The sequence below is a fragment of the Scomber japonicus genome, chromosome 14 (genome assembly GCF_027409825.1).
Source record: "Scomber japonicus isolate fScoJap1 chromosome 14, fScoJap1.pri, whole genome shotgun sequence".
In the NCBI taxonomy this organism is placed as follows: Eukaryota; Metazoa; Chordata; class Actinopteri; order Scombriformes; family Scombridae; genus Scomber; species Scomber japonicus.
The window spans coordinates 2,072,783-2,096,203 of NC_070591.1; the positions used below are offsets into that span (position 1 = coordinate 2,072,783).

Here is a 23,421-nt window from a genome sequence, read left to right on the forward strand (position 1 = left end):
TTTTTTTTTTTTTTTTAAAGTAAAACCAGAACACTATGCTGCAGTGGACTCCAGAGAGAGACAGGAAGTTAATAAAAGGAGCAGTGGTCTCTCTGGAGGCGTCTACCGTCCCCCCCCCCCGTCTGTCTGTCTGTCCCCGTCTTCCCTCTGAAACCTCCTCCGGGGGCTTCGGGCGGATTTTACGACAGTTTTATTAAGTAAGAGTTTGAGCAGAAATGAAGCTGATTGGTCGATTTAAACCTTGGTTAACTGCAGGATTTCACAATAAAATGCAGCTGCTAATGTGTTTAAAATATGTTGAATTAAAACATTACAACTCCCAGTAAAACAAAGTATATTAAAGTAGAAAAAAGGAAGAAATAAAAGAGGAAAAACTATTTTATATTTACAGGAAATATAAAGTTAGATCATGTATTTACACATTAATTAAACTATCATACATAAAGATTAAAAAATACTCAAATAAATAAATAAAACACTTTAAATACAACAGTAAAACGCACTTTAAAGGATCATTCTGCTCATTTTTCTTCATATTTGGATCCAAAAACCCAACAAACTGATTTACTAACAAGTATTGTGTTTGTATCTAAAGTCTGATACAGCAGATAAAGATCTTTATTTACAGCTTAAAACATTTCTAATGTAACTAAAGTTTTGATATTTGTATTTTATCTTTATAATAAAAGATAATCCGACTTTAACACAGTGAAGCTAAAGTGCTTTAAGTTCATTTTTAACATCAAATTTATAGTTTTTATTGTTATTCTGACTTAAAAAGACAAAAGACAAGTTTATCTACTTTAATCCAATATTATAAGTATAAAAAAACATATTTAGCAAAGTTTATTCTTCATCTTGAAAAGTTTAACATCAAAAATCTTTATAAAAATACACAAAATTAAAACAGTAGCTCGTTTATGGGGCTGATTTCACAATAAAAGCTTCTTTAAATTTCATTAAATAAAGATATATGAAGTTTAATAAAGGGGGCGGGGCTAAAGGGGAAATGTTTTGGCTCCTCCCACTGAGGTTTAACTCGTCCAATCAGATTCTTTCACTGTTTATTTTTTTCTTTAACATGAACGTTAACTTTTTTTTTTCTTTTTTAAAACAAATCAGGAATTTGTTTTAAGTTGAATTTTCCAAACTCGTTAAAGAATATTTTGGGAAACAGATCCAGGACGTGTTTAGCTTAGCTTAGCTTTAGCTTAGCACAAAGACTGGAAGCGGGTGGAAACTGTTAGCTTAGCGACATAAACAAAGGGGAAAGATTTTTACCTTTTTCGTGTCTTCAGATGTGTCAGAATTACAAAATAAGAGTATAAAACTGAGACGGTGATGTTTGATACTGTATTTTTTTGTTGTTTGTGTGCTTGTGCTTGGCGTTGCTAGGCTAGCAGTTTCCCTTCACTTCCAGTCTTTATGCTAAGCTAAGCTACGCTATGCTAATCACACCCTGAACTTCTCGGTACTGGACTCAAAAATCACGAAAAGTTCTCAACAACAAAAAAAAAAAAAAGTTGGACTGTTCCTTTAACTGTTTGATTTCTCTCCTCAGCAGCGGGACGACGTGCACGTGTCGACTCAATGTGCACGTGCCTGTGAGTGTGTGTGTGTGTGTGTGTGTGTGTGTGTGTGTGTGTGTGTGTGTGTGTGTGTGTGTGTGTGTGTGTGAATGAAGCTGACCGAACATACAGCAGCTATTTAAAGAGCAGTAAACTTTAGTGGGTTTTTTTTCTCTGTAATAAATGTGCAAGAAAAAAAAAAAAAACCTTCCCCAGTAATAATAATAATCTCTAATATGTAAAAAAAAAATCTGTTTTAATGTTTTTTTGTTTTTTGGTGATGTTTGTTGTTGTTGTTTTGTACAGCATCTGGTTCGGTGCCTTATGAGTTTACCAAGGAAACAAAAAACTGTATTCAGTCTGTCCAGTGTAACGATTTTTAAGTAAATAACCTTATTTTTAGTACACAAACTCCCCCGACTCGTCTCTGCTTCTTTCACATGTTGCTTTTCTTTGTTTTAACCAATGATGGGAATAACTAACTAACGGCGTTACTTTATTCAGTAATGGGTAACAAACTGAAGCTAATCTACTCAGTGAACCTGTTCTCATCCAACTTTGCTCTCAGCCACAAAAGACGGGAGGGCAGTCAACCATGATGTTTTTTTCAGTGTAAAAAAAATTCAATGTCTCAAAAATTCAGTGTAAAAAAATTCAATGTCCAAAATTTCAGTGTAAAAAATTAAATGTTCAAAAATTCAGTGTAAAAAAAAATTCAATGTCCAAAAATTCAGTGTAAAAAAAAATTCAGTGTAAAAAAATCAGTGTAAAAAAATTCAATGTAAAAAAATTAAAAGTAAAAAAATTAAAAGTAAAAAAATTCAGAGTAAAAAAAAATTCAATGTAAAAAAATTCAATGTCCAAAAATTCAGTGTAAAAAAAATTCAGTGTAAAAAAATTCAATGTCCAAAAATTCAGTTTAAAAAAAGTCAATGTCCAAAAATTCAATGTCCAAAAATTCAGTGTAAAAAAATTCAATGTCCAAAAATTCAGTGTAAAAAAATCAATGTAAAAAAATTGTCTCAAAAATTCAATGTCCAAAAATTCAATGTCCAAAAATTCAGTGTAAAAAAGAATCAGTTTAAAAAAATTCAATATAAAAAAATGCAATGTCCAAAAATTCAGTGTAAAAAAAATCAATGTAAAAAAAATTCAATGTCCAAAAATTCAGTGTAAAAAAATTCAGTCTCAAAAATTCAGTGTAAAAAAATTCAGTCTCAAAAATTCAATGTCCAAAAATTCAGTGTAAAAAAAAATTCAGTGTAAAAAAATTCAGTCTCAAAAATTCAGTGTAAAAAAATTAAATGTAAAAAAAATTCAATGTAAAAAAATTCAATGTAAAAAAAATCAGTCTCAAAAAATTCAGTGTAAAAAAATTCAGTCTCAAAAATTCAGTGTAAAAAAATTAAATGTAAAAAAAATTCAATGTAAAAAAATTCAATGTAAAAAAAATCAGTCTCAAAAAATTCAGTGTAAAAAAATTCAGTCTCAAAAATTCAGTGTAAAAACATTCAGTGTAAAAAAAAATCAATGTCCAAAAATTCAGTGTAAAAAAAATTAAGTGTAAAAAATTCAATGTCCAAAAATTCAGTGTAAAAAAAATTCAATGTCCAAAAATTCAGTGTAAAAAAATTCAATGTCCAAAAATTCAGTGTAAAAAAATTCAATGTCCAAAAAATTCAATGTCGCAAAAAATTCAGTGTAAAAAATTCAGTGTAAAAAAATCAATGCCTTCAAAAATTCAGTGTTTTTTGCAACATTGAATTTTTTTACACTGAACTTTTTTTAACATTAGAAAAAATTCAGAGGAAAAGAAATTCAGTTCTTGAAATTCAACGGCTTTTAAAATTCAAAGTCTGAAAAAATTCAGTGTTTGAAATTTGATGCAAAAAAATTCAGTGCTAAAAATTCAAATTCAAAAGCAGATGGCACAGATTTACTTCCATATCAAACATCTTCCAAAGAGTCTGAATATAAAACCTCAGCTCAGAGACGCATGAGGAGGATATGTTGGTTTGTCAGAGTCGCTGCAGATCCTTTAAAAAGTCTTTAAAATGTGTTAAAATATCTGAACTGTAGGAGGTGAGGTGTTAAATTTGTTCTGAGCTTACAGTCCTTTATAAATGATTTCATAATGAGCTCCATTTAACCCAATACAGTAAAATCCTGCTTTTAAATGATTGTCTTATTATATATTTAGTATATTATATGTGTAGTTATAGTCACATGACACTTTTCTGCATTTAGTACTCAAAAGTGAAATATTAAAGTAAAATATTCACATGTTTAACCCTTAAACAGGCAGAGATACAGACTGAGAGGAGCATCATTAGTTAAACTGGTTGACTTGGTAGAATTGAAGCTGCTAAATCTTTACTTTGATAGAAATGATAAAACTCAGTGTAGTAACTAGTCAATGTATCGCTTCTCTTTATCAAATAAAATATTCAGTAGATTCAGATTTTATGTCTATAAATCTACAAATCATCATTTTCTACTTACTGTCTTGTAATTGTTACCCAGCGAGTCAAAAAGTATTTTCTTAATGTCGAAGTTTTGACTTAAACAGCTGCAAGTCACAGTTATCATTATGAGCCGCTCGGAGCTCCACCTGCTGGACAAACATCGCTACTGCAGCTTTCATTATTATGAGCCGCTCGGAGCTCCACCTGCTGGACAAACATCGCTACTGCAGCTTTCATTATTATGAGCCGCTCGGAGCTCCACCTGCTGGACAAACGTCGCTTACTGCAGCTTTCATTATTATGAGCAGCTCAGAGCTCCACCTGCTGGACATACGTCGCTACTGCAGCTTTCATCATTATGAGCCGCTCAGAGCTCCACCTGCTGGACAAACGTCGGTACTGCAGCTTTCATTATTACGAGCCGCTCGGAGCTCCACCTGCTGGACGAACATCGCTACTGCAGCTTTCATTATTATGAGCCGCTCGGAGCTCCACCTGCTGGACAAACATCGCTACTGCAGCTTTCATTATTATGAGCTGCTCAGCGCTCCACCTGCTGGACAAACGTCGCTACTACAGCTTTCATTATTATGAGCCGCTCAGAGCTCCACCTGCTGGACAAACGTCGTTACTGCAGCTTTCATTATTTTGAGCTGCTCAGCGCTCCACCTGCTGGACAAACATCGCTACTGCAGCTTTCATTATTATGAGCTGCTCGGAGCTCCACCTGCTGGACAAACGTCGCTACTGCAGCTTTCATAATTAACCAGGAGGGAGACAGTTTAGATTATTTATTATAAATCAATTAAATTTAAGGCTTCAACTAATATTTATTTTCTTTATTGATTCCCAGAGACACAGATTAACTCTTCAAACATTAAACGGACTGAAACTTTATATAAATTACTCCATTAATTGAATTAAAAACTGATCTGAAACTAATCTCACACAGACACCGACAGGCCTTTCTGCTTTTTATTTCATCCAATCAGATGCTTCTGTTTGTTGTCTCTGGGCAGAATAGAGTTTAGACCTGCTCGCTCATTGGCTAGGACTTCATCACCGGGACAGGAAGTGACAGGTGAATCAACCAATCAGGTTTTGATTTATAGTGGGCGGGACCAAAAGGCCAAGAGTGATTCCTAGCTTCACCACCAGGCGGCGCTGTGATAAAATCACTGTATCTGCGGCTATGCAGAGGAGACCGGTAGCTAGCTTAATAGCATCGGTTTTTTCAAAGAGACAATTTATGATTTAAAAGGGAAGACCAACTTTACAACTAGAAGTACCATTAAACGGAAAACTGCTGAAAGGTATTTAAAAAAACCGGCTGTGAAAAACTAAGAGTCTGAGTTGCTGTTTTCACCGGAAGTCATCCTGTGCTCAAGCTAGCTGACCACACAATGCACACATAGCTGCCAACACTCTGCCGTATTTTAGACCCATCTCCCGTAATTTACAAGCCCCAAGTTTGTTTGTTAATAATAATAATAATAATAATAATAATAATGAGAAGCGGTTACCGGATGCCGCCGCAGCTCCGTTACACATGGCTAAATGTTTTAACTGTAAATAAAAGTGCAGAGTTTCCAGCCTGCGTCAGACGATGCTGCGTTTACTGACTAATTATTAAAAACCAGGAAGTGATGTGTGAACTGTCGTCATGGCAACCAGCTCAACACTAATATCTCTGCTCATATTTCTGCTGTGTGTTGCGTTAAGGGGCAGATAAAAGGCTGCTGCTGGGAGAGAACATTAATTAACCTGAATTCAAAAGATTAAATGTGATAAAAGTTGTTGTTGTTTTTTTTCGGGGGGGGGTACATGTTTTTACCACAAACTATGATGTTCATGTTATGTTGTAATAAAATTAGAAACATGAATAAATAAATACCAAGTAAGATAAATACTAGTGAATAAGATAAATATATTATATTTATAATAATTTGTAATGTGAAGTTTTGGGGACCACAGTAGACCTCCAGCTGGAACCAAATCATTGCCACAACAACGAGGTCGGACTGCAAAGAGAGAAACAAGCGGCTCACTATCACCGCCGGTGTTACGGTTTAACTGGTGACCGTGTTAACGGATGACTTTCTCACATTTTAAGATACGTTACCGTTATGAGAGGTTAATACGTCTTGAACTTACATAAATGGTAAGATACTTAGATATTAACGATAGATGAAATATTATTAAACTATAAAGTCCTTTTTAGGAAAACGCCGACGTGAAAGTCACCAGTTAACACGGTCACCAGTTAAACCGAAACACCGTGGGACGACCTGACGAACCAAGCAGGTGGGGGCGGGGCTAACATCATGGCCCCGCCCATAGGGACTCCGACCTTTGCGCAGGCGCCATCTGGTGGCGGAGATCAGGCAGCACAGTCTCAAACGTCAATGCGGCACCGACAGACAGTGTGTAACAAACATATTGCATAATGTAGAATAACGATATAATTCCAATTTGGTGGTTTATAAATAAAGATTGATTGATTGATTGATTGATTGATTGAACACTGGTTAATGTGTGTGTGTGTGTGTGTGTGTGTGTGTGTGTGTGTGTGTGTGTGTGTGTGTGTGTGTGTGTGTGTGTTTAAATCAGCTGTTCTGTCACTAAAATATAAAGTTTAAATATCTCTGAAACCAGATGTTCAGTTATAAACTTCACATCTGGAATCAGTTTACAGGTTGAAGCTTAAATGTTTCTTTAGGAAGTTAAACGTTTAATTAATTAATCCAACAGATCTGATAGAAACACATTTATTTTATTTTATGAGTTAACTTTGTGAGGAAGGAGATCATTATGTTTATTACTGAGCTCATAGTAGATGATGTGTTACTAATCATTTATGTTAATGAGGTGGACAAAATATCAGAAACACCAGTAAATATAACGCTCCACTATGAGCTCAGTAATAAATAAAGTTATCTCCTTCCTCACGATGTTAAACAACAAGTTACATTTAACCCTCCTGTTGTCCTCGAGTCAAGGAAGAAGGAAGGAAAGGAGGGAGGAAGGAAGGACAGGAGGGAAGAAGGAAGGATGGAAGGGAGAAGGAAGGAAGGAAAGGAGAAGGAAGGAAGGAAAGTAGGGAGGAAGGAAGAAGGACAGGAGGGAAGAAGGAAGGAAGGAAGGGAAGAAGGAAGGAAGGAAGAAGGGAGGGAGGAAGGAAGGAAGGAAAGGAGGGAAAGAGGGAAGGAGGGAAGGATGGAAGGAAGGAAGGAAGGATGGAAGGAAGAGTCAAAACAGATGGGTCAATTTGACCCGGGAGGACAACAGGAGGGTTAACATAGTAAAGTGAAACATTCTGGTCTTTAATAATCACACATACTAGTTTATAAACTGAGTTTTATCATTTTATAACCTCAAGATTTAATTCTACCAATTAAAGGCTCATATACATTTAAACAACCACCTTAACTCATCATGCTCCTTAAAGAGTCTCCTGCTGCACGCAGCCTGTTGAAGGGTTAAATATCTGATCTTAGAGTAAAACACCAGAGCTTTCACACCTAATGACCTGATTTAAGAGAACAAACACAGTCTGGATCCTTCAGAAACAACAACTACTAACTAATAAAGGAATATATTATATCTAAACACACACAAGTAATAAATCATAAAGCCATAAACTCGACATGTTTAAGGTTTAACTTGTAATTTAAGAGCTAGTTACAACATGTGGACGTATTGAACCTTTAAACAGGCAGCAGTGGAACATTACATCATAGTTATCTTTATGTAAACATTTAAATCAGTTCTCTTATGTTCACCTAAGACAAACATTTCTATAAATATGTTTTTTAAATATTTGGAAATGTATTTGTGTGAGTTCACTGTCCATTTTTAAAACTCTTAAATCTTAAAACACATTTTTTATTCCTTTGCTTTTAACCGTGAATGAAACTCTGCTCCTGCTTTACTGTTTTATGATTTGATTGTTTTTTAATTATTGTTTTTAATTTGTTTTAAATACATTAAACAATTATCTTAGTATTTATTTCCTGTTAATTGTTTATGTTCATGTGTTTTATATATTAACCCTTTATTGGGCAAATAATTATATTTGGTAACTTCTGTAAATATCCCAAAACATCCTTCCTTCCTTTCTTTCCTTCCTCCTTCCCTTCCTCTTTTCCTTTCTCCCTCCCTCGTTCCTTATTTCCTCCGTCCTTCCTTCCATCTGTCCTTCCTCACTCCCTCCTTCTCTCCTCCCTTCCTTCTTTCCTTCCTCCATCCCCCTTTCTTCTTCCTTTCTTCTTCCTTCTTTCTTCCCTTCCTCCCTCCCTCCTTCTCTTTCTTTCCTCCCCACCTTCCTTCCTTCCTCCGTCATTCCTTCCTTTCCTTCCTCCCTTCCTTCTTTCCTTTCCTTACTTCTTTCCTTCCTCCATCCCCCTTTCTTCTTCCTTTCCTTCCTTCTTTCTTCCCTTCCTCCCTCCCTCCTACCTTCCTTCTTTCCTTCCTCCATCCCCCTTTCTTCTTCCTTCCTCCCTCCTTCTCTCTTTCTTTCCTCCCCCCTACCTTCCTTCCTTCCTTCCTTCCTCTGTCATTCCTTCCTTTCCTTCCTTTCAATGAGTGTCCTATAAAGGGTTAATGTTCAGCACTGTGTTTCAGCTGTGGTTGTTTTAAAACTGCTTTATAAATAAAGTTGAAGTTGAATCTCCTCCTAGACGCCTTAAAACAGTCATAATGACAAACTATTGATTCTTTAATAAAGAGAAATGAAACCTTCCTGCTTCCTCTGCTCATTAAATATCATTTATAATAGTTTATAAACTGAATTTCATCATTTCTATCAAAGTAAAGACTCTAACTCTGACTCTCCTGAACCAATCACGCTCCACACAGGAAGTCAGAGTCAGGGTCTCATGGAGCACGTTGCTGGTTAAGACTTTTTAACCCTCGTGTTGTCCTCGAGTCAAGGGAGGAAGGAAGGGAGGGAGGAAGGAAGGAAAGGAGGGAGGAAGGAAAGGAGAGAGGAAGGGAAGAACGGAAAGGAAAGAGAAGGATGGAAAGGAGGGAGGAAGGGAGGAAGGAAGAAGGAAGGAAAGGAGGGAGGAAGGAAGGAAGAAAGGTAGGAAAGAAGGACAGAGGAAAGAAAGGAGGGAGGGAGGAAAGAAGGAATGGAGGAAGGAATACGGAAGGAAAAGAGGGAAGGAAGGAAAGGAAAGAAGGGAGGAAGGAGGGAAAGAAAGAAGGAGGGAAGAAAAGGGGATGGAGGAAGTACAGACGGAAGGAAGGAAGGAAGGGAGGAAAGAAGAATAAGACGGGGTCAATTTGACCCGAGAGGACACGAGGGTTAGAAAGACCTAAAATTGAGATTAAATTTTAGACTTTAAGATCAAACATGAAAACTTTGATTTATAAAAACTGAAAATATATAAACTTCATAAAAGTAGAATTTATATATCAGCTGTAAAACAGGCCTTACTAGTTATGTCATTTGCACCTAAAGTAAGGAAGGAAGGAAGGAAAGGAGGGAGGAAGGATGGAAGGGAAGGAGGAAGGGAAGCAAGGGAAGGAGGAAGAAGGAAGGAAGGGAAGGAGGTAGGAAGGAGGGAAGGAGGGAGGAAGGGAAGCAAGGGAGGAAGAAGGAAGGAAGGGAAGGAGGTAGGAAGGAGGGAAGAAGGAAGGAAAGGAGGGAGGAAGGGAAGGGAAGGGAGGGAGGAAGAATGAAGAAAAGGAAGGAGGGAGGAAGAAGGATGGAAAGGAGGGAGAAAGGAAGGGAGGAAGGAAGGAAGGAAGGACAGATGAATGAAGGAAGAAAGGACAGAAGGAGGGAACATTTACCCTAACAGCTGAACTTAGATCTGAGGAAGGAAGGAAGGAAGGAAGGAAGGAAGGAAGGAAGGACAGACAGAGGAAGGACAACAGGAAAGTTAAAGAGTCTGTATCTCCGGGTGCACGTTGTCTGTTTAACCCTCCTGTTGTGCTCCCGGGTCAAATTGACCCATCTGTTTTGACTCTTCCTTCCTTCATTCCTTCCCTCCTTTCCTTCCCTTCCATCCCTTCTTCCCTCCTTCCCTTAGTTCCCTCCTTTCCTTCCTTCATCTCCCTTCCTTCCTCCCTTCTTCCTTCCTCCCTCCTTTCCTTCCTTCATCTCCCTTTCTTCCTTCCCTCCTTCCTTCCTCCCTTCTTCCTTCATCTCCCTTTCTTCCTTCCCTCCTTCCTCTCCTTTCCTTCCTTCATCTCCCTTTCTTCCTTCCTCCCTTTCTTCCTTCCCTCCTTCCTCCCTTCTTCCTTCCTTCCTCCCTCCCTCCTTCCTTTCCTTCCTCCCTTTCCTCCCTTCCTTGACTCAAACACAACAGGAGGGTTAAGGGCTAATAAAGAGTCTGATGAGTTTATTATATTGTATTAAACATTAAGACCTGATGAAATTGACCCATCTGTTTTGACTCTTCCTTCATTCCTTCCCTCCTTCATCTCCCTTTCTTCCCTTCCTCCCTCCTTTCCTTCCTTCCTCCCTCCCTCCTTCCTTCCTCTCCCTTTCTTCCTTCCCTTAGTTCCCTTCTTCTTTCCTCCTTTCCTTAGTTCCCTTCTTCTTTCCTCCTTTCCTTCATCTCCCTTTCTTCCTTCCCTCCTTTCCTTAGTTCTTCTTCTTTCCTCCTTTCCTTCATCTCCCTTTCTTCCTTCCCTCCTTTCCTTAGTTCCCTTCTTCCCTCCATTCCTTCATCCCTTCTTCCCTCCTTTCCTTCCTTCCTCTTCCCTCCTTCATCTCCCTTTCTTCCTTCCCTCCCTCCCTTCCTTTCCTTCTTCTTCCTTCCCTCCCTCCCTTCCTTTCCTTCTTCTCCCTTTCCTTCATCCCTTCATCTCCCTTTCCTCCCTCCCTTCTTCCTTCCTCCCCTTCCTTCCTTCCCTCCTTCCTCCCTCCTTCCTTCCTCCCTCCTTTCCTTCCTTCCTTCCTTCCCTTGACTCGAACACAACAGGAGGGTTAAGGGTTAATAAAGAGTCTGATGAGTTTATTATATTAGATTGTATTAAACATTAAGACCTGAGATCAGCTGATGAGTGAATAAAGAGGCGGAGCAGCGACGGCGTAGAGAAACATTTTCATCTTTATTGGACGTGAACAGCTTCAGAGAGTCTACTTGTCTTCGGGCTTGTTGAAGCAGTAGGTGAGGCAACACTTCCCGCAGTAGTGACGGTCGAAGTGACTCGCCATGAAGACGCCGGCGCCGCACTCGTCAGCAGGACACTCGCGTCTCAGCCGGTGGATCTTACCGTTCTCGTCCACCTGGAGACAGAAGAGGAGGAGGAGGGATGAGACTCAGACACACATCACACACGCTGAGAGTAAGAAGCTTTAATGTCTAATATATGTTCAACTTTCTGTCTTTCATCTCATTTCAGCTCAAAACATGATTTCATTTTATAATCTGTTAAAACTTCTTTAACATCTGCTGCAGTCTAAGAGCAGATTTAAACAAGAATGAGTTCATATATTTATACTTTATATTTGTTTAAGTGTAAAAAGTTAATAGTTCAAATGTGTCTGGTATACAGTATCTCACAGAAGTCAGTACACCCCTCACATTTTTGCAAATATTGTTATTATATCTTTTCATGGGTCAACACTATAGAAATGAACCTTTGATACAATTTAACAGTAAATCTATAAGCTATACAAACTGTACACGCATATCAAAGTTTCATTTCTATAGTGTTGTCCCATGAAAAGATATAATAACAATATTTGCAAATATGTGAGGGGTGTACTGACTTCTGTGAGATACTGTACGTGTAACATTCGCTGCTTTCTCTACTACTACTAATACTATGATTCTTTCTGTTTGTATCTTTAATCCTTTTAGAAAAAGATGATCTGATCTGAATCATTTTGTTTTAATTTCAAAATAAAACGTTAAACTTCATAAAGTGGTGAAGAAGCTTCCAGCTGAGACTTCATCCTTCAAAAACCTGAAACATAATTCATCTTCACACCGATGCTCTGCTTAAAATTAACTTTATATATTCTATTTATTCCATCGTGTAATATAATATTGGTTTAAGTACTTTTACTTTGAAGCTCAGTGTAAATGTTATAAATCACTTTGAGCTTCATTTATTGTCTGTAAGCTGCTCAACACATTAACTAGTGATGAGATCAGAGTGTTCACTTCTTAGACTGAAGCTCTGAATGTTTCAGGTTCAGAAACTTAAACTGATCTTTAGTTCAAATCATAAAACACTGAATAATAAAAGACTTCCTCTCCAGTAGAACAGCTGGTTGTCATGTGTAGTATTGAAGGATCTTACCTTGTAGTACTTGAGCACAGCGAGCTTGACCTTCTTCCTCTTGTGCTTGTTCTTCTTGGGAGTGGTGTAGGACTTCTTCTTCCTCTTCTTAGCACCACCACGCAGCCTCAGCACCAGATGCAGAGTGGACTCCTGAAACAAACAGTATGTTAGTGATGATGAGGATGATGAGGATGAGAGCAGCAGCATCAGTCAGAGAGGGTCGGAGCAGGTCTACTCACCTTCTGGATGTTGTAGTCTGACAGCGTGCGTCCATCCTCCAGCTGCTTGCCAGCGAAGATCAACCTCTGCTGATCAGGAGGAATGCCTAACGACAAAAACACACATTCATAAACCTGCAGCTTCACAAGTTTAATGAGTTTAAACTGAATCTGATCTGAAACATTTCAGATTAAATAAAACTGAGTATTTTCTGTACAGCTCCATAAAGTCACTGTTGAATACTAAACATCTTTAACTGTGATGTCATTATAAACTGTCCTGTTACTGTCATGTGACATTAAAGCTGCAGATCCTCAAATATGACAAACTAAACAACCAAGTTTCTGTTTCCTTTAATAAATAAAGAGGACAAAAACTATTTTAACTCAGCAGCTGATTAACACCAAGTTACCAAGTTACCATTATTCTAAACAGCCTGACAGCAGTCTAAGAGTCAAAGTCTTCTCATCTGATCAGAACATAATTTAAGTATTACAGTATAAGTCCATAAGTACTAAAGAAAAAACAAAGTTCTGATTCACAAATGTGTTTTTAGTTTTTGGACTTTTTCTCTAATTTTTGATTGTTGCTGAAATATTGGATCATTTGAACATTTATTGAAATGAAAGCATGTGACAAGTTTAGAGGGAAGAATCAGTATTTGGTGGAGCTGTTAACAACTCATAGACATCTGAAATGTGAGCCGACTACACACTGCTGACTGGTTTCATCTTTAACAATGTGTTGGATTTTAAAAGCTTGTTATATTATCCATTGAGTCAAATCTGCATCTGAAAAGTAACTAAAGCTGTTAAATAAATGTAGTGGAGTAGAAAGTACATCACATGAGAATACTACAGTAAAGTATTAGTACCTCAAACTGTACTACAGTAAAGTACAAGTACCTCATATTGTACTTTAAGTTAGTGAAATATCTTTAACAGTAAACTGTAAAACGACCTTCGGGTGTTTCTCTTACAGAAATAAAGATGTCTGGCTCAGACTTCTACATCCAGATGTTAAACACTCACCCTCTTTGTCTTGGATCTTGGCTTTGACATTTTCAATAGTATCTGAAGGTTCAACCTGAAAAATAAAACACACGCCGGGTCACACTCTAGCTTCCGGTCAAACCTAGCGTCACATGTAACTACAAAGACTCAAAAATACTTAAAAGCATCGCTAGTTATTTTATTTTAAGATACAAACTTTAATAAACACGTTATAAATGAAGCAGGATGCGTTAAAGCATGCTGCTGTCCGACACACGTGTCTCTGCAGCTCCGAGAAGCCGTTAGCATCCAGTTTAGCCACTTAGCTTTAATTATTGAACCTCAACTACACAATAATACATCAGCAGCTTTAACACACTGAACATAATAATTAATATGTCATTAATGGTGAGGAAAAGTGGTTTTAATATTTGATTATCAGCTCTAATTTAACAGTAACACTTGAGAGTAACGGCGGTCCGTGAACGCAGCACCGTTTTTGCGTCTCACCCACCTCGAGGGTTATAGTTTTCCCCGTGAGGGTTTTCACGAAGATCTGCATCCTGCCGTTCAACCCACCTACAGGAAATAAACATACAACACTTTAACTTTGTGTTTGTGTCGAAACGAGCGTTTAAAATGTGTTATTTTAACGTTATAATGTGATATTAACGGAGAGCGATCTTACCACAGGCTCACTCCTAATGGCGGATCATGAGAAGAGGGCTTTCCTAGCGAGCGACGGGGTTTTCTACACGCGTTTCCACGGGCTGAGGTAGCCGTCACTGTGCCTGAGCGAAAATACCTGAAAATGCTCATGTTTTATTTATTTGTGATCGTTTAGTGTCTTTTTTATATCGCTAGTATCAGTATTTAAATTAATCTAAACATATATATTTAAAAAGGAAAGAGAAATAATAAAAAATAATTTCCGTGATACTAATAATAATACGTGCACGGTAACCATAGAAACCTATGTTTCTCGGACTCGGTTAAGAAGTAAACGGCTGTTCAGTGTGAAGTTATTTTGAAGACAGTAAAAGTAAAAATGATCCGAGATTTTGATATCTGAGAGTGATCAGAGGGTTTTACACACTTTGTGCTTGTTTATTGTCTTTTTTTATCGTCCGTGTCTGAATTTATATTAATGTAAAAACCTATATTGCAGCCAATACTCGTTTCTCGGTAATGAAGTAAACGGTTTTTCAGAGTGAAGTTAGAAGACAGTTTGAGTATAAAACACCCGAGATTTTGATATCTGAAAGTGATCAAAGGTTTTTAAACTCTTTATGCTCGTTTATTGTCTTTTTTATTGCCAGTATCTGCATCTAAATTAATCTAAAACCTATATTACGGCTATTATTGCAGATTATTTAAAGAAGTAAGCTGTATACTGGCACAGTAACCATAGCAACCCAAGTTTCTCGGTTAAGAAGAAAACGGTTCATGTGAAGTTAGTTTGAAGATAATAAGAGTAAATAAACTCCTCATATTTTGATATCTGAGAGTGATCAAAGGTTTTTACACTCTATATGCTCGTTTATTGTCTTTTTTATCATCCGTGTCTGAATTTATATTAATCTAAAACCCATTACATTCAGAAGTAAGCTGTATACTGGCACGGTAACCATAGCAACCCAGGTTTCTTGGGGAAGAAGTAAGTGGTTGTTCAGGGGGAAGTTATTTTGAAGACAACATGAGTGAAAACATAACGTCTGAGCCTCAAACCTCGTATAGTTCACCTCCAAGAAAAGAAGAACGACAGTCAACACCTGACATTTTGATATCTGAGAGCGATGAAAGGTTTATTCAGTCTTTATATGAGTTTATTGAACACGAGAAGCAGTACCTGCAATGTCCGGCAGAGGGCGCGGACGAGCTGCGATATATCATCTACCGCTCCACGTTTAATAAGGTATAATAAGCACATTTACTTACAAATTATTAGTGGATTAAAGTTTAAAATTTAATACAAAATATATTTAAAATGTGTATGAAATAGAGAGTAACAGTGCTAACTATAACTGCTTTATAAGGAGTAATGATTTAGCTACTTATGCTTCCATATTAATCAATTTGGCTATTTTTAGTCCCATTTACAATTGAAGCAATAGTTTGACATTTTTGAAAATATGCTAAACCTTTATTTGTTCTGTTGATGCAGTTCAAAGTGTTTCATAACAGACTGACAATCGAAAGGTGTAAGAAGAAAAATGAATAATAGCTTAACATTTTACAACATGAATACAGTAAAATAACAGTTTAAATAAAGTGTATAAATAATGTCTATAAATGATCTCTATAAATTTGAGAGAGTTGGGAGTTAAGTGTCCCAAGATGCCATCGAAACATTCAGTGGCTATACTACTGAATGAAGTTAAGGTTATTGGTATCGGTAGTGGTATTATCATTTTCAGTATTTTCCAAAATGTCGAACTGGTATTATAATTTCTTTAATGATACCCAACCCTCAACCACACTGTCAGTTCTTCTCCAACATCTCCAAATTCAGTTTACATGTGATTTTAATGTTTTTACTTTTGATCAAGCAAAGAAAACTTCACTAAAGAAATCTATTCAAACTATCATTGGATATATTGTGAAATAGTAGCAGTACCCTTTTGTAGTTGGGTGCCAACGTTTCCTAGAGACTGTGGGACTAACTACAAATCTCTGGTGTAAATGTGTCACCATGGATTTTGTAGGTTAATCTTCTCTGCAGTGACGTATTTATACTGTCCAGTGTTCTGTACATAGTTTGCACTTTTTTGCAACTTTGGTTTGATGCCTAACTGAGTTTTGTTGTCTCAGCTCTTTGCACAGTTCAATATAATCTACTAAAAAGATTAACACTAATAATCAGAGTCTGAATCTAAAGTCTCTTTTCATTGATTTTCTTGTTTCTGACAGGTGATCACTCGAGCGACGGCCTATAAGAGACTCCTGATGAACATCAAGGCGGAGTATGATGATGTCATCAGGGCGTTAAAGCAGAGGGAGGATGAGACGAGGGCGGCTCAGCGAGCTCTGGCGGCCGCGACGGCCCACCCAAAATCACTGTCGACCTGCCAGAAACGAGCAGCCATGCTGAGGGAGAGGTGTGTGTGATGATGTCATTATCTGCCTCCAGCTGATGGTCCTGTCTTTGTGTTTTCATCTGTTTTCTTTTTACTGGTCTGAAGGTGATGTCACCAACTCCCACGAACCAATAAAAAACAATCAATATTTGAATCTGATAACAGTTGTGTTGCTGTTTGCACAAACACACAGTCCTGATGAAGCAGATCAGCTCAGTTTTCAAGTGTTAAAGAGAAACAGAAAGAAAAACACAAGATATGAATACAAGTGTTCAGGAGCTGTAAGGTCAAAGTTTGGAAGAGGGAATTATTTTAAACAAATATCATAATTATTATTATAGTTTTTGGTATGCTGGGGTTTTGTTAATGGATTCAAGTTTAAAATTTAATACAAATATATTTTTAAATGTGTATGAAAGAGAGAGAGAGCGCAACCAAGATGAGATACATGTTTAGTCTTTGACCTAAAAGCTTAAAATGACAGCATGAACTAGTTAACATGGGAACAGGAACATTAACCCTCCTGTTGTGCTCCCGGGTCAAATTGACCCATCTGTTTTGACTCTTCCTTCCTTCCTTCCTTCCCTCCTTTCCTTCCCTCCTTCCTTCCTTCCTTCCTCCCTCCTTTCCTTCCTTCCCTTCTTCCCTCCTTTCCTTCCTTCCTTCTTTCCTCCTTTCCTTCCTTCCTTCCTCCTTTCTTCCTTCCTTCCTCCTTTCCTTCCTCCCTCCTTTCCTTCCCTCCTTCCTTCCTTCCTTTCCTTCCTTCCTTCCTTCCCTCCTTCTTTCCTTCCCTCCTTCTTTCCTCCTTTCCTTCCATCCCTTCTTCCCTCCTTTCCTTCCTTCCTTCCTCCTTTCCTTTCCTTCCTTCCTCCCTCCTTTCCTTCCTTCCCTTCTTCCCTCCTTTCCTTCCTTCCTTCCTTCCTCCTTTCCTTTCTTCCTTCCTCCTTTCCTTCCCTCCTTCCCTCCCTCCCTCCCTCCCTCCTTTCCTTCTTTCTTCCTCCCTTCCTTGACTCGAACACAACAGGAGGGTTAAAATAGGACATGAAACAAACAAGGTGCCTATTAGCCATTTTCAACTCTTATGAGTTTTCAGCTTCTTCCTGTTTGTCTCCTTACAGAGTTTCTGTCCTTCAGAGAGAAACTGCAGAACTTAAAGAAGAGATAAAGAGACAGAAATCATCTAAAGAGCAGAGCACATGGATCCCAGGTACCACTGACGCTGAGAATAAAGACTGTCATGTGTTGAATGTGGGCTGTTTATGTATTCATATAAAGATTTATCACATTGTCGACATTCATTAAACAATCATTGATTTAATCTGAGTGAATTCAAAAAGCTGCTCAAACATCCGTCTCATGTTCAGGGTTGACGGTGGCAGAATCGGAGGATCCTGAGATTCTGGAAAGACATCTGAAGCACCTCGAGGCCCAGAAAGCGTCTCTGTTGGACAGGAAGAGTCACTGTGTCTCTGTGGAGGTCAAAGATGAGCTGGATGCAGAGCTGCAGGCTGCCGAGCGCCACAGAGACCAGATGAACGCCGAGAACCAGCGACTGAGAGTCCTGTAAGAGCAGAAACACTGAACCTGCTGCTGCACTGCTTTCAGAGATACATGATTCATAAAGACATGAAAATATTGATGAGAAACTAAGATATTTACTTTTTAGCAGTAAATTCCCTCTTAGTGTTTCCCTTTTCATGTGTGTCTTCAGGTATCAGCGTCTGAGGTTTGTGTTTGACTGTCTGTCCAGCTGGGAGGAGAAACAGCAGCAGGTTCCTCTGGAGGAACTGTTGGGTTCCACACTGGAGAACATCAGACAGACCAGCGGTGAGATGCTGCAGCTCCACTTTAACATAAACTACTGAGAATGATGGGATGGTTTGATGTCTATTCAAAGGTTTCATAAGTCTTAAATGATTCAAAATGATGAATGAAACAAACAAAAAAAAGGACATTTCTTTGTTTTATAGACTGTATACTGTTTGTTTCAAACTTCTCGGCTATTATAAGTCTTCAATACAAAACACATTTCCAAAACACTATTCAGCATTTTAAAAGGTCTTTCTGCAACATTGATGATGAGTAATTGATATTTCTGTATTTATGGTTCAGAGGTTATTTATCAGACTTCTCAGTGAACACTTTTCAACACTCTTTGTTTCCTCCTGCAGTGACAGACGATGACGGCCGCAGCATTGACGCTGAGCTGTTTGAGGACGAAGAACCGACAGGAGTTAACGAGTCCAAGCTGCTGACAGATTACCTGGACAGGTGATCAGATACAAACACAGATCTGATCGGTTTGTCTGGACTCTGGATCTTTCATCACTTATTCTTCGTCTTCTTCTCTGTCAGGTTTATCGAGCTCTTTGATTCGGCTCAGTACGAGGACGCTGCTCTCCACGCTGCCAGATCTCCTCGAGGAGTCCTGAGGAACCTCGACACCATGCAGATGTTCAAAGGTACAAAAACACCAACACATCTCAACATTTATTGTATAGATGAATCCAGAACGAAAGCAGAAGTAGATGGGATGCTTCATGTCTAAACCTGCATGTAACACTATAATGTAATCAAAGCATTTAAGAGCTTTTACCAAGAAATCACCTAAACAAGAAGCAACATCATTTACTTCCTCCACTTCGTCACACAAGTCTGGAGAAAATGAAGCAGAAATGTCATTTAGAAAAATGCAGCGACTATCAGAAAGTACTAAAAATTGATTGACCAACCACAAACTCTAAACCACCACAAACACTCTAAACCACTACAAAGAGTCTCAAAACCACAACAAGACCACAATTTAGACTTTCCAGACTTTGTCCCGAGTTTGTTTCTGTTGGTTTGTTTTTGTTGAAAGATGTCTTCCTTCTTCTTCACCTGTCCCCTCTCAGGTGTGCAGGGGCCCCCAGGCTCGGCCCCCCCTCTCCTCCTCTTCTTCCGGGCGCTGCTGCTCACCGTCTCCGCCGGTGACGAGTTGTCGGCGCCTCTCTCTCTGCAGATGGTCGTCGGTTCCCTGCAGCACAACGCCTTGCAGCTCGTCATCCATGCCGTCACTCAGAAGAAGTAAAAATAGGAAACATAATCAGATCACGTTTTTATTCTCTCTGCTGCCTTTCAACTCTTCATCCTCCTCTTCCTCTCAGACTGACATTCACTGAGGAGCTAGGCGACGTCCTGACTGAGCATGCTCAGAAGACGCCCCGGGAGGCCGACTTATGTCTGACGTTGGCCGCTGTCGTCTACGAAGCCTGCGGGCTGGACAGGAAGACCGCACTGAGCATGTCTTGTCAGCGGGCGTGGCCTGCGTCTCTCTGCTGGTTGACCCTCAGCAGCAGCAGTTAGCTCTGCAGCTCCTGGACAGCTTCGTCAGCAGAGGACGAGGTTCGTCACATAACCACAGCAGCTCTGACATGAATTCTGCTGTTATGAAGCTCAAACATGTTCAGACTGAGAGGTGATAGTTCTACTGTATGTTTTACTATTGAGGTTTATATTTACATACATGAGGCAAACCTAAACATAACTGTTCATGAAAGAGTTGTTGGAGTCATTCGATTGCTCAGGTTTTCATAATACAGTATTTTCCTGCAGAACCAGTACTGTAAATACAATCATAATGTTAATAATAAAGAGTATGAAATGATCATTATTAGGATTTAGCATTTTCCAAATGATTCAAAGTGCTTCACAAGACAATAAAAACATGACAGATTAAATAAAAGTAAAGACAGTAAAGTAACTATTAAAACAGCAGTGCTGAGGTTGAACAAGAACAAATCTAATATTAAAACTTGTGCTATTTATTGTTTGGTTGAAGTGCTGCAGTGTTTCAGATCACAGCTTAACTCAAACATTCAGACTTCTCCACAATTTGTCTTATAGAAATGAATCAAAAATATGACTTATATTAAAATATTAACAGTCTTCTCAGGACAGGAAGTATGGACCCTGAATGTGATCATAAAGACGAGAGGAAGAAACAAACTAAGATAAGACCTGACCTGAGGTGACCTCTGACCTCTCTGTGTGTCTCTGACCTCTCAGGGGTTTTGAAGCAGGTGATCCTGGAGGACAGCAGCTCTTCAGTGGACGTTTGGACTGATGTGGCGTCTCGTTGCTCCGAGCTGAACCGTTCTGACCTGAGTCAGGCCGTCCTGTCCGTCCTGCTGGACCAGAGCGGGACCAGAGTCCTGACCCCCGACCTGGAGGGAGCCAGACTCATGGAACACGTCTTCCTGTGAACAACTGAACCTGAAAGTCCTCCAACAGCAGTTTCACCTGTTAAAACCTGATTCTTCTTCTGTTTATAGTCCAAACACAGAACACAGATTCAATCAAATATGAATCATTTATTCACAAAGACAGAAAAATAACTACAATAAAAATAAATGTTATACATGAAGCTGAAGCTCCAATCAGAATAAAAACGCTGACTCTTCATTTATTTCCACATTTATTAGAATTTGGTCTTTGTTTATTATCAGCATGGTCCCACCAGCCTCCCTTCAGACCAGTAGAAAACTTCTCAAAGCAACGTTACACAACACTTTATACAAAACTAACAGAAGATTCAAATGTAAGATGTACAGCATATAAAACTAATAACTGGTAGATCAGTGGATAAAAATAAACTGCTGATGGCACAGGCTTGATGTTGTTATGAACAGAAGCAGGATATGATTTGACCTGCATGTTCCATAACCTTGGTAAGTTACCTGCCTGGTTACCTGTCTATACACATAATATACCAAATGACCACTGTTTAATATTTCCAGCTGAGACTGTGAGAAAACTACAACACGTCATCATTATTTCTACTCTGCTGCTCTGACTGTGGTAAAACAGCCACGTCTCACTCTCTCCCAGCAGTAATCCTTCTCCTGCTGAAAGTCACAGTCAATTCTCTTCTGCTTCATTCATTAGTTTTAGTCCTCGTTAACTCTCAGTGTGATTCTGAGACGCTTGATAAATATGAGCCCAGGCTCACAGTCTGACTTATAACACCTGTTTTTATCTTTTCTGCATCAAACAGCTCATGTAGAACTAATCTGTAAAGTGCTGACTTCAGCTAAATCCAGAGATAACTGTTCAGCTTGGAGTCAGCTGAGAGACTGAAGTGAAGACGACAAAATCCAGATCCAGACTCCAGATGGATCATCAGGATCCAGCTGATCCTCTCTCAACACTCCTGGATGTTCACTCTCACTCTGACAGAGATCATGGCCTCCATCTGATGAGAGAAGAAGAAAGAAGAGAGGAGATAAATGAGTGTTTAGTGAGACTCACTTGATCAGCTGTCAGTCAGTGATGCAGCACATCCAGTATAAAGAGCAGCAGGGACTTCAGTCCTGTTCAGACCAGAAGTGGAACAGCTGTGCAGCGTAGCTTGCTTCCTTTCAGCTCTCATGTTAACGTGTTGGAGTGAACACACTGAGCTCCAAGCTCACACACCTGCACACACTTTTACTATCAAGTGTGTTTCCTCTGCAGATTTCACTCAAGTACACAGAGGAAATAAAGTGGTGAGAGTCATGAACACATCATTACTGCAGAAACAGAGACATTCACTCATCAGTTTACTGATGGATTTACTGCTGATACATGTCAACTCTTATCAAAGTTTAAAGCTACAGAGTCTCTGTGGGATTTGAAGATGTTTCCTGCTGTTAAATCATCACATGACAATCAGTCAGAGCTCTCAGCTAAACAGCTGCTGTGATTCCTGGACTTCAGCAGAGGTTCTGGTCTGTATAAAGACCACATGGTTACTAAACGTAATGATGCTTGTGTGAAATCAGAGCCAGTGATTTGCAGGCTGCAGTCAGACTGATCTTAGAGCTCTGACAAAGATGAACTGATCAATAGTTTAGTGTTGAAATGAGAGAACAAACACTTTGAGATCAGATTTGATGATGAGGATCACTGTCTCTATACATCTTGTAAGGCTGTCAGCTGTAATCCAGCTTTATTTCCTGCAGACATCAACACAACAACAACAACAGTCGTCTTCACATCAACTCAAACACATGATCACAACAAGCTTCTGGCTCATCTGATTGGCTGATTGTTCTCTCTCTCTCTCTGTCTGTCTGTCCAATCCTGAAGCCTGTCACCATTCTCCTCTCACAGCTTCACTGAGGAAAGCAGCACTGAGAAGGTTGGAGCTTCACCAGGAAATACTGGATCTTTGCTTTGATACTGACTGTGTTTAATACTAAACTGCTGAAAACAGCACAGACTGACTCCAACTCTCTACTCACATCAGAGTCTCCAGTCTGCAGTCTGGACTCTGCTGAAGATCAATCAGCTGCTTCACGTCTGACTCCTTCAGGTTGTTTCTCAACAGATTCAGCTTTCTCAGATGGGAGGAGTTGGACTTCAGAGCTGAGGCCAGATAATCACAGCTGATTGTTGACAAACTGCACCAACACAAGCTGAATAAAGAATAAATGAAGTCAGTTTAGAAACAAAGTTCATGTTTGAAATTATTAAATGTTTCATAATCTGTTCAGAGCTGAAGAAGATTTAAATGTAGAAGTTATGTTTGTATGTGTGTCTGTGTTAGTGTGTGTGTCTATGAGTGTGTGTGTGTGTGTGTGTGTCTAAGTGTGTCTTTGTGTGTGGTTTACAGCAAAAAAATACAAATAGAATTTTTTTTAAAACCAACATTAAAACATATGATACACATATTTTCCTTCCATTCTCTTTTTTTCTTCCTCCTTTTTTTTACTTTCCTTTTTCAGGCATATAACAAACAATAAATATCTAATGTTCAAATGTGTGTAGGATGAAGCAATGAAAACCTAAAACAAAGAGAATACAGAACATACAAACAAAATACATCCAAGCA

The 23,421-nt window shown here is 38.7% G+C and overlaps 1 protein-coding gene and 1 pseudogene across 1 annotated transcript; one reads left to right on the plus strand and one right to left on the minus strand.

Annotated features, from left to right (window-relative positions):
- Positions 1-11,079: 11,079 nt before the first annotated feature.
- On the minus strand, positions 11,080-14,228 carry rps27a (ribosomal protein S27a). Its single transcript, XM_053333491.1, has 6 exons — positions 14,180-14,228; positions 14,006-14,070; positions 13,531-13,585; positions 12,520-12,605; positions 12,299-12,430; positions 11,080-11,276 (listed from the first exon to the last, which is right to left on the minus strand). Exons 2-6 carry the CDS (start codon positions 14,051-14,053, stop codon positions 11,127-11,129), a joined length of 471 nt encoding a protein of 156 aa, XP_053189466.1. The 5' UTR covers positions 14,054-14,070; positions 14,180-14,228; the 3' UTR covers positions 11,080-11,126.
- LOC128373244 (clathrin heavy chain linker domain-containing protein 1-like) lies at positions 14,196-20,812 on the plus strand (annotated as a pseudogene).
- The last annotated feature ends 2,609 nt before the right edge of the window (positions 20,813-23,421 follow it).

Coding starts and splice junctions, on each gene's coding strand:
- rps27a (XM_053333491.1), bottom strand. CDS start 14,053: ATGCAGATCTTCGTGAAAACCCTCACGGGGAAAACTATAACCCTCGAG. Junction 13,586..14,005: donor GGAAAACTATAACCCTCGAG/GTGGGTGAGACG, acceptor TTTATTTTTCAG/GTTGAACCTTCAGATACTAT. Junction 12,431..12,519: donor CAGACTACAACATCCAGAAG/GTGAGTAGACCT, acceptor TGTTTGTTTCAG/GAGTCCACTCTGCATCTGGT.